The sequence below is a fragment of the Centroberyx gerrardi genome, chromosome 12 (assembly GCF_048128805.1).
Source record: "Centroberyx gerrardi isolate f3 chromosome 12, fCenGer3.hap1.cur.20231027, whole genome shotgun sequence".
Taxonomy (NCBI): Eukaryota; Metazoa; Chordata; class Actinopteri; order Beryciformes; family Berycidae; genus Centroberyx; species Centroberyx gerrardi.
In genome coordinates, this window is record NC_136008.1 from 31,323,628 (window position 1) to 31,342,781 (window position 19,154).

The following is a 19,154-nucleotide window of genomic DNA, read 5'->3' on the forward strand; positions in this document are numbered from 1 at the left end:
GTGTGAATGGGAAGAGTTCATGTATATCTACTTGAGAAAACGAGCTGTACCTCTAGCAGAACAGTACCACGAAATCATGTCTAAGTTAATGGGCAAGGCTAAAGACATAGTGAGAATAACTCTACGCAGTAGCCCATCAATGAAACCCCATGAGAATCCAAAGGTCATCATTGATATACTGAAACAACATTTCAGTGAGGTGACATACTCATGCATGCCTCTAGCTGATTTTTATGGTACAGTTCCAGTGACAGGAGAAAACCCTGTAGAGTACTGGGTTTGTCTAAACAAGGCGGTAGATGCAGCAGAGGAGGGCTTAAAGAGGCTTGGACGTCAGATTGAGGATCCCTGCCGAGAGGCAGCCACGATGTTTGTTAAGTACTGCCCAGACCCCGCCCTTGCTGCCGTTTTCAAGTTTAAGGCACCAGATAAATGGACAGCTAGTGAGGTACAGGAACACGTTGACCGTTACCAAACTGAATTGAAAGAACAGATACTTTCTAAACCACAACATTCTAACCCCGTAAGGCATGCTGTGGCCCATGTTCAGACTCCCGCGACCGATGATTCAGTGGCAGCCAGCCATCCAGTTGCGCCTTCTGTGCAGGCTGAGGCCAATGTGACACTGAGCCCTCACTGTGATGATAATTGCATGAAAATGCTCATCAGTCTTTTCGACCGTGCACTCTCACAGAACAACCAAGCCACAGTTAAAAAAAGTTTCAGTTCCATAAAAAGTTTTGCAAAGTTTGTAAGTCTACTGAGCACTCTACTCTCCAACACTGTCGGCAAAACCGCCTGTGCCTGGCATGCCTTGAGCCAGGTCATATCAAAAGAAACTGTCCTAGGTCGCCTAGCCAAAATCAGCATACCAAACAGCCATCTCAAAGACCACAACCTTTAAACTAACTGGCCCACACCAGAGCATGTGAGCGGAGCGGTGAGAATTTCCGCTCATCACTCACGGAGCTGTCAGTTCTCTCCGCTCCTCCGCTCACGGCTGCTCCGCTCCATACCGCTCCGCGCTCAACACAGATTTCAGCCCGCTCCGCTCCAATCGCTCGTTGTATTTTAATTATAGCTTAAACACTAGCCTGGCATCGCCAGACTAATTCTGCACAGATGCATTTCTGGGTCGGACTCGGGCATATTTCGACGTGTGAGCGGTACCAGAGCGAAATTGGAGCGGGATGAAGCGGGAGATAAGGCGCTGCTCCAGCTTTTTAAAAAATCCGCTCACCGCTCCACCCAAAATCCTCCCGCTCCCCGCTCGCTCCGCTCCGCTCACATGCTCTGGCCCACACTGGGAGAGGGGATGTGTGGGTAAAGATGATCAAACCCTCGAAAGTGATGATCTGGAACAGCACTATGTGAAAGTGTGCGCAACAGCACCAGCCAGTGCTAAGGTTATAGTGCAAAACACACATAGAGTTATGCTATTTGATGAACTGTTTTATACCCCTGTCAGTATAAATAATACGTTTCAAATGCAGGGGATGCTTGACTCAGGTTCCATGGCATGCACTTTCAGTGAGAAAGTGGAACAAAGAATGCTCAGCGAGAATATACTGTCAGAACCCAAAGCATTAACTGAAAAAGTAGTGCTAGTGGGATGTGGAGGAAAGCTTACCAAGCCTAAGTGCATGTATGAGATTGAGATGAAGCTGTATGGGGAGAGCTGTATTGTGCCGGTCCTCATAGTGCCAGTTCAACGAGATGACCTCATCATAGGTACGAATGTCATCAGATTTCTCATACACCAGCTGAAACTCAATAATGACTACTGGCGACTTGTCTCTAGTGGCAGTCTTCTTCCAGAGTGTGAGCAGTTGCTGGACCTCATGGCTAACACGTCTTGTTGGAGGAGTAAGGAGTTGCCAGACAAGGTTGGGACAGTTAAACTTCAGCAGTCGGTCACCTTGTTGGCGAGACAAGAACATCTGGTTTGGGGTAAGCTACCGAGTAACGTTCCCATGTCACCAGGAAGCACAGTAATCGTGAAACCTACCTCATCCAAGTCCATGCCACACAACATTATGGTTGGCCGAGTCATTACACCTTTGTGGGGTGACAGATGGGTTCCTATGAAGGTCACCAATTTGTCTAACAAGCCCATCACCCTGAAAAGAAACGGCAAGTTGGCAGATGTGTCCCCCTGCTTGGCTGTAGAGGATTTTGAGGTATTTCAGGGAGCTACTGAGGCTGAGAAGGCCACTCCGGAGAAGCAGAGCACAGGCGCCGGTCCTTCAGATCTTAAGCAGAGACTACAAGCAGTCGGGCTTGGTGACGTCGATGTTCAGTCTTGTCACGCCAACCAAGCAGGGAAAGAAAAGTTGGTTCAACTGCTTGAAAGTTACAATGATGTCTTCTCCAAGCATGCACTGGACTGTGGTGAAGCTACAGGTTTCGTACACCACATTCGGCTAAGTGATGAGCAACCATTTCGTCTCCCGTACCGGAGGGTAGCCCCTGCTTACTATCAAAAACTGCGGCAGGTTCTGACAGAAATGGAAGAACAGGGAATCATCAGAAAGTCTGAGTGAGTACGCTTCCCCCTTAGTCATGGTGTGGAAGAAGGATGGCAGTCTGAGAATCTGCAGTGACTTCAGGTGGCTGAACACCAGGACACTCAAAGATGCACATCCACTACTGCACCAGTCAGATTGTTTGGCAGCTTTGGGTGGAAACATGTACTTCAGCACACTGGACTTGACGTCCGGATTTAACAATATTCCCATGGCGGAAGAACACAAGAAATACACCACATTCACAACCCTGTTGGGTTTGCACAAGTACAACAGAATGCCACAGGGTCTGTGCAATAGCCCTGCCTCATTCATGCGGATGATGCTTAGCATCTTTGGAGACTTGAACTTCAGCAGTCTGTTGTGTTATCTTGATGATTTGCTTGTGTTCGCCTCAACTGAGGAGGAAGCTTTGGAGAGGCTGGAGGTCGTGTTCCAACGACTGCGACTCCATAAACTCAAATTAAGTCCAAAGAAATGTCACCTAATGCAAGCATCTGTAAAGTTCTTGGGCCACACTATAGATGGCAATGGAGTGTCTGTGGACCCGGCAAAAGTCGAGGTCATATCCAGAATGTCTAAAACTGACCTGATGGAAGATGATGGGTGTACCCCCTCAGTGCGAAGGATTAAATCCTTTTTGGGAATGGTATTTTATTATCAACATTTTATTCCCGACTGCTCTTCCATGGCCAAGCCGCTTTTTGCCCTCACTGCCGGACAGAAGAGAAGAGGAAGAACCAAAATTAAATCAAATACAGGTTCTTACAGGAAACTTAAACCGACTGATTGGACGGTCGAGTGTGATGTTGCCCTTTCTGGTCTAAAAGAGAGCCTCCTGCACTGTGCGGTCCTCACACACCCAGATTTTTCACGCCCTCTGATCTTGTCAATCGATGCTTCCCTCGATGGTCTCGGTGCTGTCTTGTCACAAATACCACTCGGTGAAGAAAAGGCACATCCCATAGCTTTTGCCAGTAAGACTCTGAGTGGATCCCAGAAAAGATACCTAGTTCATCGACTCAAATTTTTAGCTTTAAAGTGGAGTGTGTGTGAAAAATTCAGTCATTGGTTGAAAGGTCATTCTTTTACTGTGTGGACCGACAATAATCCTCTCACCTGCCTTATGACCAAACCTAAACTTGAAGCATGTGAACAGCGCTGGGTGTCCAAACTTGCCCCCTACACATTTGATCTGAAACATATTCCTGGAACAAAGAACATTGTAGCTGACGCACTCAGTCGAGACCCATTTGCAAAAACAGTCAGCCACAGACTCATCACAGAGTGTTACAGTCACCTACTTGCTGAGGCTGAAGAGGTTGGCCAAGATGGAGTTCAGGATACCTTCCGTCTGAAAGTCCAGTGTCACCGGGCTAAAAGATCAGCTCGCGGGGCTACACTGCCCCAGTCTGGTTCTTTTGCACGTCCATGCGATAGTGTGGCTGTTCAGGCTCTCTTGGATGCACACAACCAGTGGGATGTAGTTACTGAAATGCGGGCAATACAATTTGTTCAGTCTGTGCAGAGTTTGGTGCCAGCGGGGCATGACACACTCCCAGTGTTCACACTCGAAGAGCTCCAGCAGAGCCAAGAGCTTGATCCCACTATCTCAAAAATAATGCCACTTGTGAACCTGCTCATCAAACAATGGGAAAGATCAACAGTTCAGGATGGAATACTCTACCGAGTTACTAAAGACCCGATCAGCAGACAGAAAAGACCTGGTTTGTTTTACCATGCAGTTTGAAGGAAAAAGCCTTGCATGGCATACACGACCTTGCTGGACATCAGGGGCAGGCGAGAACCCTGCATCTGTCAAGGCAGTGCTTCTTTTGGGCTAAGATGGAGCGTGACATTAAAGAATACGTCAAATGCTGCCGAAGGTGTATCCAGGCCAAGACTCCAGACCCATCTGCCAGAGCTCCACTTCAAAGCATCAGAACGCAGAAGATAGCAAAAATAATTCTGTGGATGTTCTTGTCATAACAGATCACTTTACCAAGTTGGCCCATGCCTTTCCATGCACAAATCAGACAGCAAAGCAGGTTGCGAGGAAGTTGTGGGATCATGTCTTTTGTGTGTATGGGTTCCCTGAACGCATCCATTCAGATCAGGGGGCCAACTTTTAAAGCAAGCTCATAGCAGAACTGCTCAAGTTGTCAGGAGTCTCTAAGTCACACACTACAGCATATCATCCAATGGGGAATGGGGGAACTGAAAGATTCAATCGGACGCTTGTGAACGCTTCGGTCTCTGCCCCTTAAAGAGAAAAAAAAGTGGCCTCAACAGATACAGACTTTGACATTTGCATATAATGGAACTGTGCACGAAACAACAGGACATTCCACCTAATGTTGCCATATTCCAAGACTCCCCGTGGACGTGATGTTCAAACAGGTGCTCCGAGACCCAGTGATTGTAGACTATGGGAGTTATGTGAAAACACTCATGTCACACTTTCACGAGGCAGCCGGCATTGCTCAGAAGCATGCTATCAAAGAACAGGACAAACAAGCCAGAGGTTACAACAGGAAAGTAAAAGGCACTTACCTCAACAAAGGAGACAGAGTACTCATAGCTAATAAGGGTGAAAGGGGAAAGAAGAAACTAGCCGATAAGTGGGATAGTACGGTCTATACAGTCAAAGACAGAAACCTGCAGACACACACATACATGTTGGAAGACAGCAACAGGAACACCAAGGTAGTTCATCGAAATCTGATCCTGGACATCAGCTTTTTGCCTGTTACAACACCCAACGAGGAAGGGAGTGCTGCTCAACACAGTGTTCATGATTCAGAGGAAGAGTCTCATGTAACAGATGTCCTAGTCTCTTTGGGGGAGGATGATTCAGAGGACAGGACAAGTTCATGGATACTGAGTGGAATGGGAGATGCTGTCAGTCATGAGTCTTTGCATGATGATAATACAGGACAGGATCAGTCAAGTTGGGTAGCGGCTGAGGTCAGCAGCAGAGGGCTGTTTGAAAAAGACAGTGAAAACCCTCTCAGACTCCAGACTGACGTTAACAGTTCCGCTGACTGTGATAGTCTAGCTGCAGTACCAATGGTTGACATGGACCATGATCCATTAACTATTCCAGACACTGTACCAACAGTTGACACAGACCAGAACCAGGACACACAGGTACACACATTTGCTGACACACAAGGTGTAGTCAGGACTTGTGCCGGTAGGGTTGTTAGGGAGGCCGTTCAGCATTCAGAGGTCAGTCAGTAAGTAATCAGAGTCACTACTTACTCTGTTTTAAAAGGGGCAGTTTTATTTTTATTTTTTTTCCTTTTTCCCGTTTGGTTTCATTGAGGTATATGCTACTTAAAGTGTTGTGTTGGATTATGCACTTACATGTATGACTTGGGACTCAAGTAGGCCGGGTGGTTTGGTGTACGCGGGCGGCATCATGCTATTGAGGAACTGAGGCTTGATCACCCTTTTTCTTTCTCTGAACCTGTTTGTCAGGTAGTTTATACAACTGAATATGAAGATGGTATTTTTTATGTAGACCTGTGCCAGTTTTAATGGTATATGTTGAGTGTCCCTGTTGTAGATGATTTCTCCTGTTGGGTGTACGATCCGGATTTTGGTGAAATTCAGGAGGGGTGAATGTAGCAGGTATAAAAAGAGAATGTAATGCATTTCACTGAAAATCTCTTTAATTTTTATTTAATTATTTGTTAAGTAAGTATGTATTTTGTAATTAATTTTGTTATACAAAAGTTGCTGCATAGTTTTGAGAAGCTTTTTCTTTGTTTTATTTATTTTTAATGTATGACCTCTGACCCGTTTGGTAATGTCACTACCTGTGTAATTCGCGCTCACTCTCCTCAGTCTGCTGGGAGCTTTGATGAGAGAGGTGAGCTTGCCTAATTGTTCCCGCTAACAGAGGGTTAAAAGTGTTCAAAAGTCTCGTAATCGAGACCGTAGCATGATAACATAACTGTCCACATGCCATTGTTCTAAGTTCGTTATACATAAGTGAGCATTTTGTCGAGTGCAGCACTTTATTGTGGTCATTTTTCTGATCACAAGCTATCTTAATTGGGGCGGTTCTGTGTGGTTTCTCCCCTCCGTGTTGTTTCTCTCGTTAGGTGTACATGAAACCCGAACCTTACAAGCTTGCCGTTTTGATTTCTTTTTAATTCATTCAGGTATGTGGTCTCTTCATTTGTTTTATACCACAAATTTATGGAAATAATCTCATGTTATGTACCATACATATTGTATTCTTAGAAGTACATTTATTTGTTATTACGTTTGTTTGTTCGTTGGTTTAATCCAGCATCTTTTTATTTGGTATTAACCAGTAAAATAGCTACTGATGGATGGGAAAATAATGCATTTCAGATGTTATGAGGAATATTTACCTGTATTGATGTTACAGTTAGGGATGCCGCGATCAATCGGTCAGCAATCAGAATCAGCCGATATTCAGTATAAATATGAGATTGGAGAATTCCGATACTGCTTTATAGTCGCCGATTGCAAAAACCGATCGATGACGCAAAACATGTGAGCCATTTCTCTTCTTGAACTTCTTGAATTCATATTTCTTTAGGCTACATGTTAATTAAAAACACAAATCTTCATGGACAACCAGTAACTTCACAGTCCGTCACGCCCGCTACTTCCCCTCATTTAATTCTCTGCTTATTTAATGCATCAATTCATCGCATGCCATGTGCGTTTGTTTACATAATGGTCTGCACTCTGCACCGCTGTCCGCGTCGTACTGGACAACGGTCGAGACCCTAACAGCGGAGAGGCAACTGAAAAGTCTCATTTCTCTCTCTCTTAAGAACATTCACTTATACAAAAGCAAAGACTGAAACGGATATATATGTTCGGAGGGTGTCTCCATTTATTTAGCTCGACTCAACAATGTGGCAACAGTCTGAGTCTTGTGCTTCGGTTATCTCACTAAATCATGTTGCACTACCTAGAACGCACATGGTTTTGTTTACATAATGATCAAGTAAATATCGAGGTAGAAAAAAAGAAAATGTGGATACTTTTTAACCAGGACTCAATTTGATGGATGAAATGTATGTAAAATGGAAACTGACCTACAATACTGCTATACCAGCTGCTATAACAAAACAAAAAAACTATCTATGGCCGATCGGTATCAGCAGATATGGCTCATAGATGATCGGCGATCTGCGTCAAAAAACGTTATTGGGGCATCCCTAGTTACAGTAATGTATTTAATGGATTTATTCAGAACTATATGTTCTAGTCGTATATTTTTTTGTCATACATATATATATATATATATATATATATATTTGTAAACTTACAGTTTCATTTAACTGCACATGTATAATCCATGTATAATCTCAGTCTGCTGGGAGCTTTGATGAGAGAGGTGTGCATGAAATCCGAACCTTACAAGCTTGCAGTTTTGATTTCTTTTTAATTCATTCAGCCTGCTAAGAGCTTTGGATTCCACACTAAAAGGTTACGTGCGCACAAAAGAGCAAAAGTACGTACGTACAAAAATAATCAGATTTATAAAACACACAATTTCCCCATTATAAATCACAGTCAACTTGAAATGTTGTGCACGTGCACGAGCCTCATACTCCGTCCCTTAACTCCCACAATTAACCATAGATGGTCAATGAAACACGGTGAATGAATACTAATGTGTATGTAAATGTGCTTGTCATTCCATTCTCTGAGAGAAAATGTCAAAGCCGGAGCAAGACAGAAAAGAGAAATTTCCGTTCGGGCATCACCAACCAGAAAAAGTTAGTTGAGTGGCAAAATGTCACAGCAGCAGTTAATGCTGTGAGCCGGACCCTTTATAAAAATAAAAAAGAAATTGTCTGATATAAAGGTTGACGCCAAGAAGCGCATTGCTGCGCAGCAACAGTGTGTCAGCGCCACCGGCAGGGCGAGGCGACGACAGAGCTCTCTACTCTTTTTTTTTTTTTTCTTTTTTAAAGATTTATTTTTGCCATTTTATGCTTTATTGACAGAGAGATAGTGAGAGAGAGACAGGAAGGTATGGGAAAGAGAGGAAAGAACATGCAGCAAATGACCGCGGGCTGGATTCGAACCCGGGTCGCTGCAGGAATGACTGAGCCTTATGGTACGCGCTCTACTCGGTGAGCCACCGGGGCGCCCCGGAGCTCTCTACTCTTGATGAACGTTTCACCTTGATAAGGGGGGAAACCCTATTTAGTGGCATTGTGCCAGAAAAACAGGGTGACACTGACATGATATTAGAGAGGAAGATGAAAGAGCTGCGACTGTCCCAGGCAGGGCAGGAATTTCACGGGGGCCATGACGGCCATGGCCATCGTGCCCCTCAGTTTGGCCTTATGCCCCTCAAAAAATGATATGCCCTGTGGCCACAGTGGCCTTGATGCCCCGCCCGCACTGCCCCAGCTGATTTCGCCGTTTTCTCCTCTGCCTCTTTCCTGTCAATACGGTTTTTAGACACCAGTGTCTTTTGTTGAGATTCTGAATTCTTATTGGGCAACATCAAGTGAAACGCTGCGCACATAACCAGTGGTGGGTTCGATTTCGAGCCTGGTATGAACCGCTGGAAAACCGGGCTATTTATGACGATAGTTTGACACAAATCTAGCACCGGCCAACCAGGAGACTTAATCGAACTCATCCTGATGTGCCAATGCCGCAAAGCTGTGACTGAGTGAACTTCTGAGAAGAGAAGGTCGACTGAGCTGAGGTAAGAAAGTTTGATAAATTAGCGAACGAATAAGACAAGAAACTCAACATATAATGTTACGCATTGCTCGTACATCGCTACAACGTTGACTTAGCTGACCCAGTGGCCTAAGAAGTGTTATGTGCCTAATGAGTATTATAGCCTAATGTTTGTAACATTAATGTTAACAAACGTAACGTTAGCTAACGCTTGCTAGCTAGCTGTCAAATCAATGTTATGTTTTTATGTTAGGTAGGCTAACACCGGTAGCTTGCTTCATTACAACATTAACGTTACTTTCATTCTTTTTTTTTTTCCCAGCAACCGTCATGCCGAACAAGCAGCGGAGGAAGAAGATTCTGAAGAAGTGCTTTCAGGATGCAGCTAAAAACTGCAAAACAATGGACGTTCAAACATTTATCCATATGGTCCAAGGAACCCCAAAACATACACTGCAACTCCCCCTGACTCCCCATCCCCATCTTCAAACGAGTCCAGTGACTCTGATTAGTCCAGGGCTGAGCGTGTATGAACTTTTGACTCAGGAGTTTGTACAAATATTGGTAATTTGTAAATACCAATAAATTATTTTGTGAAATAAACAGCTTTTTTTATTTATTTATTTCACTGATAGTTATACTATGTATTAAAAATAAAATCATCCTTAACCCTTAAGTTAAATTCATTATTTCTGTGGACTTAAAATCATTGTTTTATTTGATGGCCTTGCTGCCCTGGCATTTGGCCTTTGTGCCCTCAAAAAATTGACAACACCAAAGGCCAAGTGGCCTTGCCCCTAAAATGATGAAATTCCAGGCCTGGTCCCAGGTATCGTAAATGTGCCTTTTGTTTTTGGAAAGAGTGAACGTAACCACGCATTCAACATTTCACATTCATTTGATTTGAATAAAAAACGCATAACAATCTTAAGAACAGACTAGACAAGTTCTTTATTCTCGTTTTCTGACTCGGGGGATCAGATAGAGGGTGTGACCGGCAATGAAGAGGAGGCTGAAGAGAACAGCTGTGTGCCTGGCACCAGCATCTGCGCACGTCCCCGTGCATCATGTAACCATAAAGCATCATTACTTTATTACCTTGAGACATCCAGTTCAATTGCTTAACACCTTGAATTTGTTGCATTTAATTGTGACAAATTGGGGCTCTGCTAAAAGACTATGATGCACTTATTTGAGACTAATTCACACCATATCAGCCTATAATGAAATGTAGATGCTTTTTGGACAAATGATCAGCTTTCAAACTAAAAATGCTATTTAGTTGTACCCTAGACGTTCTTCTGACATGGAATATTCTTATTAGAGGGGTTTCTAAGTTGATGTGGAGTCGGCCTGAAAATTAACTGAGTGTAAAGGCCATTTTTTGCTTTATTTCACTACTTTGCATTCTAAGTTGCTGTTTCCCACCATCTCCAAAATGTGCACACGCATGGGTCAAAGTTTCCATGGCGGTGCGCACATTTTCACGGCAAGTTTGTTTTTATAAATCCGAAAATCTGTGTGAAAAGTGGCGCACGCACTTTTCAGGCTGGTTTTGTGCGCACGCAATGTTTTATAAATGAGGCCCCTGGTCTTTAGTTTTGTGTGCTATCTTCCCTGCAAGGGGCCTAGGCTTGTTTTGTTATTTGCTCCTGCATGAACTTACTCCCAGAACCTCTGATATCTCATAAATTTTGTTATCTTAGTTCTTCAATCCCCATGATCAGTAGGTTATCCCTTATGCTTCTGCATTGGAGGTCCAGTAAATTCACCTTAAGCTTGTCATTTTCATGGGTCAGTGTTGTCACCATTGGTGAGCTTGCAACTACGTGCTTGGACCCCTGAAAAGAAAACTTGGATGTTGAATAGTTAATCAATGAAGTACGGAAATATCCAGAATTAAGTATCCCTTGAACTATATAAGATAAGATACAGATAAGATATATTAGCTCCTCTTTTGCTTAAGATGTTTAGTAACTCATTACAAACAAAAATAAGTCCCACCCTCAACTCAAATTGCCTCAATTACTCTTATTCATAAGGATGGTAAAGATCCAGAGCATCCATCATCTTACCGACCAATTAAGTAGCAAAGCTATTAGAGAAAAGATTAGACATCTTACCAAGAATTATCCGATCAAACCGGGTTCGTTGAAGGACAGCAATCATACACTATCATGTCAGAAGTGTATTTGGAATCATTCAATATATAAAAATCAAGCAGTTCGATGTAATGTTTAATTCATTAGATGCAGAGAAAGCGTTTGGTCGCATTGAAAGGCGATATCTGTTCAGTGTGCTCACTTTTCTCTCGGTGAAACTTTAATCGACTGGGTTAAGCTGTTATATACTAACCCACAAGCATCCGTCTTAGCCAATGGGATCAATTTTTTAATTGAACAGGGGCACTCAACAAGGATGCCCTTTGTCTCTGTTGTTATTTGCCTTGGCTGTGGAGCCTTTTGCAGAGAGTATACAAACTCACCTAGCTATAAAAGGGGTTATTACAGATAAAAGAAAACATGTTATCTCTCTGTACGCTGATTATGTAATATTATTTTTATGTAATCCCAGAGATCTATTCCTGCTCTTCTTATGGTCATGGATAACTTCAGTAGCATTTCAGGTTACAAAGTCAATTTGACTAGGTCAGTGGCCCTACCATTTGGCAAATCTAGAGTACCATTAAATCATGGTACAACGCTAAGAAAAAACTCAAAAGGTCAACACAATATTCTTTCTATGCACCGATCCTTAATAATCCCAAACTCATTCCCTCTTGTATAGGCGTGGGTTTTAAAGAATGGGATACACTGAGTATTCGGGTTACAACTGATCTTTTTCATGAGGGCACTATGAAATCTTTTAAACAACTACATGAGGAGTATGGCATTTCAAACTCAAAATTTTTCAGGTTTTATAGCTTCCAAGTTATGTAAACTCTACATCTTATTATAGGAAGCAGTCAGGACCTGATGAGTTTGATAGAATTGTATACAATGTATGCTTGTTGAAAAAGAAGAAAATTTGTTCATATATCAAAGGCTGATGTCACTAATCTAATCTGAAACCGAACCAAAAGGTATCAAAAATATGAGGGGCATGGGAAAGAGAGTTTGTTATATCTGATAGAAAAAGCGAAATGTCATCGGCACATAAGGATATGTGAATATCTGAGCCAATGGGTTATAGTATAGAGTTTTCACCAGATGTATGAAAGATGGGCCAAATCTAAATATTCTTAACACTTCCCATAGACAAGGAAACTCCAGATGGTCAAATGCTTTCTCTGCATCAAGGGACACTATGGCACATGAGGAAATGGACAATTTTTGTATTGTTGACTACAATTGGCTGGCTGATAAACATAAACAGTTTTTCCCATACATAGACTTATTTGTGGCGCACCGCAACAATATTGGTACGGGCTGCCACAAAATCAAAAGTTGGTCAGGCTATAGACATTGATTTAAAGCGATCTCTAATGCATATGCATCACATCATGTTCTCTGTGCTCACACAGCTGTTGCTTGTAAACTCACCGCACACACATGCCTTTCTTTCCCATCTGCTTGTGTGAGAAAGTGAAACTTAGATTTCTACATTTTGTTCCAAACTCACATGTGTTTGTAATGGTGTGTGTAAAAAGTAACTTGACACTTTTTAGTTATCAGAGATGTGCAAAACTGTTCAACACTCAGATAAAGAATTAACATAAGTGCAGTGCAAAGACTGGTATATTGCACCTGTTCACTATTAGATTCTACTGGACACACTGCTGTCACTGTAGGTAAGACCAAGTAAAGCAGTGATATATTGAAAATAAGTTGTCATTTTGCGGTTAATGGCCTGGAGTTTGCTTGATCTGTTAGAATGTTCATATTGTAGTTGACTGTCTGAAAGTAAAGAAATTCAGCCCTGACATTAATGAGAATTTTATATTTGGCTTTTGGGTTTGTAAGTAATATGATTCTGTTAGGGTCAAGTTGTGTTTTCTAGCCATATTCCATATTGGCCATTTCTTTCTCAAGCTGTAGAAATTCTGAATTGTGAGTCCTCTTTCAATTTGAAGAAAATAAGGTGTTAGAGTCTCTTGCATAGCATTTTCTCACCTCCCATAGAGTATGAGGATTACACTCTGTATCTTTTAGTTTAAGAAATTATGTGATGCCACTGGAAATGTACTGACAATCTTGATTTTGAAGTAAAAAAATGTTAAGTTGTTAGGTTTTGAGGCTTTATTTCGAAATGTTGCAATTTAAGGAAATAAGGGGATAGCGTAAATTTAAATTATTTTAAAGGTTTTGCACAGATTACCTGCCTGCAATACTTTTGTTGTTAATCAATTTGCCAGTATATAGCTTGTTAAACTATAAATTTGGGTATATTTTATCTGCAATCAGTATTCTACTGAATCGACTGATTGCAGATTGACTGGCCGACAGTACCATTATACATGTTCACATTATGTGTATTGGAAGCAGGACCAAAGGAAAGGACATGCCTACTTGTCACCCATGAAGGGGCATATTAAACTTGATTTCACCCCATAGTATGTTGAGCAGTACAGCATGGAGGCAGTAAACAGCAAATACTGCACACCATACTATAGACCATTGGGGATTTAAAAAAAAGCAGCATGAATAACTTTATCAAACTTTTATAGGTTTGGTGCCACCTCTGTGTGTGTGTGTGTGTGTGTGTGTGTGTGTGTGTGTGAGAGTGAGTGAGGACAGAGAGAGAGAGAGATGCAGTTACCTTAGTTATCTCAGGGCTGTAGCTTTGAAGGTCATGGCTGACCTAAAAAAAAAGAAAACAATAACTTTTTACACCAGGTAAAAGACAATTCCAGCAAAGTCATGTCAGTAATTTGTCAGTAAAACTATGCTCGCTATGTCGTGATTGAAAATAAATCATATATTTGGGAGCAATAGACTGTGTGAGGTCTACTCTCTACATTAATTATTCAGGAATGAAAGCAAAAAAACATCTTGTGTTTTCGTCACGTCAAGTTAAGCTCAATTTTATGTAAAATAGCCATGAGTTTTACAATGCACATTTTGTACATGTATTCAATTGCAGGTTGACCAGGTCAAGGTCCTCTTTTTGATTTTTGAAATAACATAGATAATCTATTATACTTTCATAGCAGGGCTTAACTTTACAAGCCACATGATGCAGCCAACACCAAATGGAACTTAGTGGCCAACAGGAATAAATTTGCTTGTTGGTCCCGCCCACTCCCGAACAAAACTGGCTACGTTTACATGTGCACCAATAACGCGATTATAATGTGATTAAGGCAATAATGCGAGTAAGGCAGAGCCCATGTAAACACCATAGCCTGATTATGATAATGTGATTATGCTCATAGTCGAAGTAAGCATAATCGCAGTAAGATATGTGGAGTACGCCGATCTTAATCACATTAATAGGACCGTAGTTGCATTTCTTGAACTCTCACCAAGTTGCGCAGGTGTCCAGCTCAACATGTGAAGGTAAAAGTTAATTGTAGTCTGTACTGGGCTAGATTAGGGGGTTATTCTTAACAATATCTGTCACCCACAACAGCTTGTAGGATATAATTCGGTTGATGAAATTGCTATATCCATCCGAAGGCGGCAGCACATGAGCGTTCTATCTGCAGCCTCTAATTTGAACGATGTGGTGCGCATTTTCAAAGTGCTGCGCAATTACGCACACCTCAACCAATGTGGGTACCTTGATTAACCCTCTAGACCTCAGTAGAATTCTAGAATGTTGCTGCACTTCACTGAGAATTCTCACTTAAATCAGAATTTTCTTGCTCATTCATGCTTTTCTGCCATTTTGAATTCTTTAAGACACTTTTAACACTTTTTTTCACAACTGCTCCTAGGCCGTTCATCCGATTCACATGAAACTTGGTGTGGACCATCTTGGGACCATCCTCTTTAAAAGCTGTGTAAAAGGTTATTGATAGGTCAAATGGTTTGGCTTTTGACGACACAAAACATGACCTATCACAAAATTGGCCATAACTCATTGACCATTCATCTAATCAAACCAAACACATATTGAGGAGTGTTGCTTGAACAAGCACACAAAAGCATTTTGAGTTCTAGCACTAGTGGGCGCCACAAATGCAAAAAGTTTATAATTCATAATTGACTGCACAGATTTTTAAGAAATTTTGTGCACAAGCTCTAGGATCATGTCCAAGTCGACCTATGAAATGTGGTCATGATTGATTAAAGTGGGCGTTGCTTATTGCATAATAACCAAATTTCCATAGATGTTAAAATTAAAACTTCAAAAATGCATAAAAAATCAGTCATATGTCCTAGATACATTTTCAGCACATCAGCTGAAGTGAGATAAATCTTTCTACAATGGCACCTACCCCCGATTCTGAAGTCGTCCCCCTCTGTTTATAGCAAAGACTGACTGTGATCCCACAACCATGTCCCACTAAACCGCACGTTATGAAAAAAAAAAACATGATTTTTGAAATCATCATATCTTCATTAGTAAACAGACAAAAAGTTGTAAGGATATCTTTAAAACTGAGCGTACGGTAAATCGCAATGTCTAGCTGCAAATAGTTTGATAAACTGACAATGTGGTATGTTTAAGATAGTTTGATAAATCTTCATCAAACTGAAGACAAATCATGTCTGTATTCTCAAGGTTATGTCTGAAAAGCTATGTTTAAATTGACTAATGGAGTGCACTAATATAGTCATAGTCTCTTTCTAAGGCTTTCAATATAGGCCGATCAGTCTCAAAACTTGACCCTCTTTTATTGTTTTCCCTTCTCTGCCACCCAGTAGACCTAGTAGCCTAGTGGTTAAGGCAAAGGTCTGTAGTGCAAAATCCCGTTGTTAACACTGTCCCCTCACAGTAACAAGCTTGTGGTTTGGAATCTCTGTCCAGGTCTTTTCTGTGAGTGTGTATATTTTCGCTATGTTTGTAGTAGATAGTTGCAAATGAGTTAGCAGAGAATAATATTGCAGGATCCCAATTTGCCAAAATGAGTTCAAATTAATTGTAAAGCTTTTTCACTGCCTCCTCTGTTCAACCAGATTCCATCATAACAGTGACAAAAGATATTTTTGGACATTAAGACCACCAACGATCTCTAAAATGCATCAGCTTCTCAAGCTATGCAGTCATAACTAATCATAATGTCTTAGGTTTCTCATCTTTGGACAAATTAGCATATTGTGGTTATTACACCCACAAGGAGGTAATATTTTCACCTCCTCCTGTGTGTTTGTCCGTCTGTCTTTTAGTAGGATATCTCAAAAAGTTGGGCACGGATTTGCACAGAACTTGGTATGAAGGTTGGTTATGGGCCAAGGACTTTTCAAGTCGATTGGCCAAAAGAGGGCGTGGTGGTGGCCGTGGCATATCACCAAAAGGTGCATAACTTTTGTGCAGGGTGTTGTGAGACATGGCGGAGGTCTGAGCACATTTTCTAGTTATTTTTGTTTTTCCGCTCCGACGCCAATTGCTATGAGATGATACATGGTGGAGACATGAAAATTGGTACAATGATAGATATTGGTGTACAAATGCTTCACAGTGAATTTTACCCCCATCGGCCTGGTGGTGGAGCTATAATTATCGGTAAAAAATACAATTATGAACACCGACACCGTAAGTCTGTGAAAAATACTTTTTCCCCAAGGCTTTTTCAATTTTAGACCTATCAACACCAATCCAATAAAAAATGGCAGCCCTGTAAACAAATTAACATGTATGAGGGGCATGGCCTAGCACTCAATTGACCGTAACTCAGCAACCCTTTGTCCAAGCATCATAAAACTTGATGGTTATGTATAGTAGTCACTGAGCATGTGGGCAAAAGCGGGTAAAGATCAATCAATAGGGGGTGCCAAAAACACAAAAAATCAATATCTCTTGAATTTTGCACATGTGGGCGTGGCCTATTACATAATGACAATTACAATATTAGAATAATTTGAGTTCACGTGTGGACCTCCATTTGGAGCTTGCACATCAATTTCAATGGCAGATCCGATCAAATTTGGCCATGCAGCAACATTTTTAATATCCAGCCAACTAAAAAATGCCCATTAGGGCTGTGTCGATGATCGTATAATCGCGTGATCGTGATTATATGAAATATGGACGATTATTTTCTATAATCGTCTATAATGATTCCATAAAGTGCCTCAGTTTCGGTTTATTTTTTGTTTTCTCTTAAATAAACCCACATAAATAAACCCAAGTGTGTAGGCTACCTGTCCAAATTGTTTAACTACTACAATGCATTCATCTGAATTATGGTTTTATTGATAATTTTAATCTTTTCTGGGAACGGTCTGCTCTTTTCAAAAGGGACGGTCTCCACCCTAACCGCCGTGGCTCACAAATGCTGGCTGGTAACATATTTTATTCAACCACATACAGCCATCACTCTGCCTCCTGTGACCACCTTGTGGCAATTAACAGAGTAGACATCTCTGTCACCGATTGAGATCCCCAGGGTCCAAGTAACTATAACTTTGGTTCCGGGTCAAAATTAGAATATCCCACAGTGCTTGGTCTATCAAATAACAGTCCCATTGATAATTTCTCCCCCACCAATATTCCTGTTATTATCAGAGAAAGACTTAAGATAGTGAAACCGTGCATCAGATCCAGAGGCGTCAACTCTCAGAATCTTCTATCAATTGTCTGCACTTCACTCTCAGATAAGAACAGATCTGTTGCTGCTAAGATGGCCCTTATGAATATAAGAGCTCTATCAAACAAAACGCTCATTTTAATCGATTTTATAATTTCTCAGAATGTTGACATGTTGCTTTTAACTGACACTTGACTCAAGCCTGGGGAGAGCTGTCAGTTTATGGAGTTGTGCCCCCCGAACTATATGTTTTGGTTAGGGTTAACCCTAACCCTGACTTGGTAAATTATTTTAATAGTGTTTGTTTATCCACCTTAGACAAAATTGCCCCTTTTATTACAAGGCCTATACCTTTGGTTAACCCCTCCCCTTGGTTGAATGAGGGCATACGCCTTCTGAAAAGAAAATGTAGGGGTGAGGGGCTGAGCGAAGGTGGAAACTAACCAAACTTCAAGTTCACTACACCCATATGAAATAATTATGTTCTTATAACACCAGCATTAAGGATGCTAGAGCTGCTTATTTTAATGACATTATTACTGCCAACAAGCATAATCCTTGGTTTTCATTTTCAACCACTGATCGCCTTGTAAATGGTGCTCCCTCCATGCCTCCTGCTTCTGCAATTGACTGTGAAGATTTTCTTACCTTTTTTGTTGAAAAGGTTAGCAATATCAGAGCTATGATCTTGCCTCCACTCACATGTGTGGACCCGGCCCCACCTAGCTGTCACTCTGATATCCTTAGTGAGTTCACTGCTATCTCCTTGAAGGAGTTAAAGGAGACTGTACTGCACCTGTGATCCTCTTCTTGCCCTTATGATACCATTCCTGCCAACTTCCTAAAAAAGGTCCTGGATTGTGTTGGTCCCTATTTACAGATTATAGTAAATGAATCCCTCTCATCTGGTTGTGTTCCAGACCACCTTAAGATGGCTTGCATTCAACCTCTCCTTAAAAAGCCTAGCCTTGACTCCACTCTCTGTACCAACTACAGACCCATCTCAAAGTTACCTTTTCTCTCAAAGATTTTGGAAAAAGTCATATCTAAGCAACTGCTAGTGTTTTTAGAAGCAAACAACATCTTTGAGAAGTTTCAGTCTGGTTTTTGTCATAGGCATAGCACTGAGACTGCTCTTTTGAGAGTGCTGAATGACTTTCTGTTGAATTCTGACTCTGGAGAGTCCTCCATCCTGGTTTAACTTGACCTTAGTGCAGCCTTTGATACTGTCGACCATAGCATTTTAATTAATAGGCTTAGGGAGTGGGTTGGTGTATCTGGAACTGCTCTTAACT

The 19,154-nt window shown here is 41.5% G+C and overlaps 1 protein-coding gene across 1 annotated transcript in view; it reads right to left on the reverse strand.

Annotated features, from left to right (window-relative positions):
- The window catches only part of LOC139914967 (putative ribosome-binding factor A, mitochondrial), a 99,007-nt gene that overhangs the window by 39,907 nt on the left and 39,946 nt on the right, over positions 1 to 19,154 (reverse strand). The window contains exon 4 of the mRNA XM_078286978.1: positions 13,983 to 14,024. Within this exon, the coding sequence (XP_078143104.1) occupies positions 13,983 to 14,024 (42 nt within the window). The remainder of the gene's footprint in view (positions 1 to 13,982; positions 14,025 to 19,154) is intronic.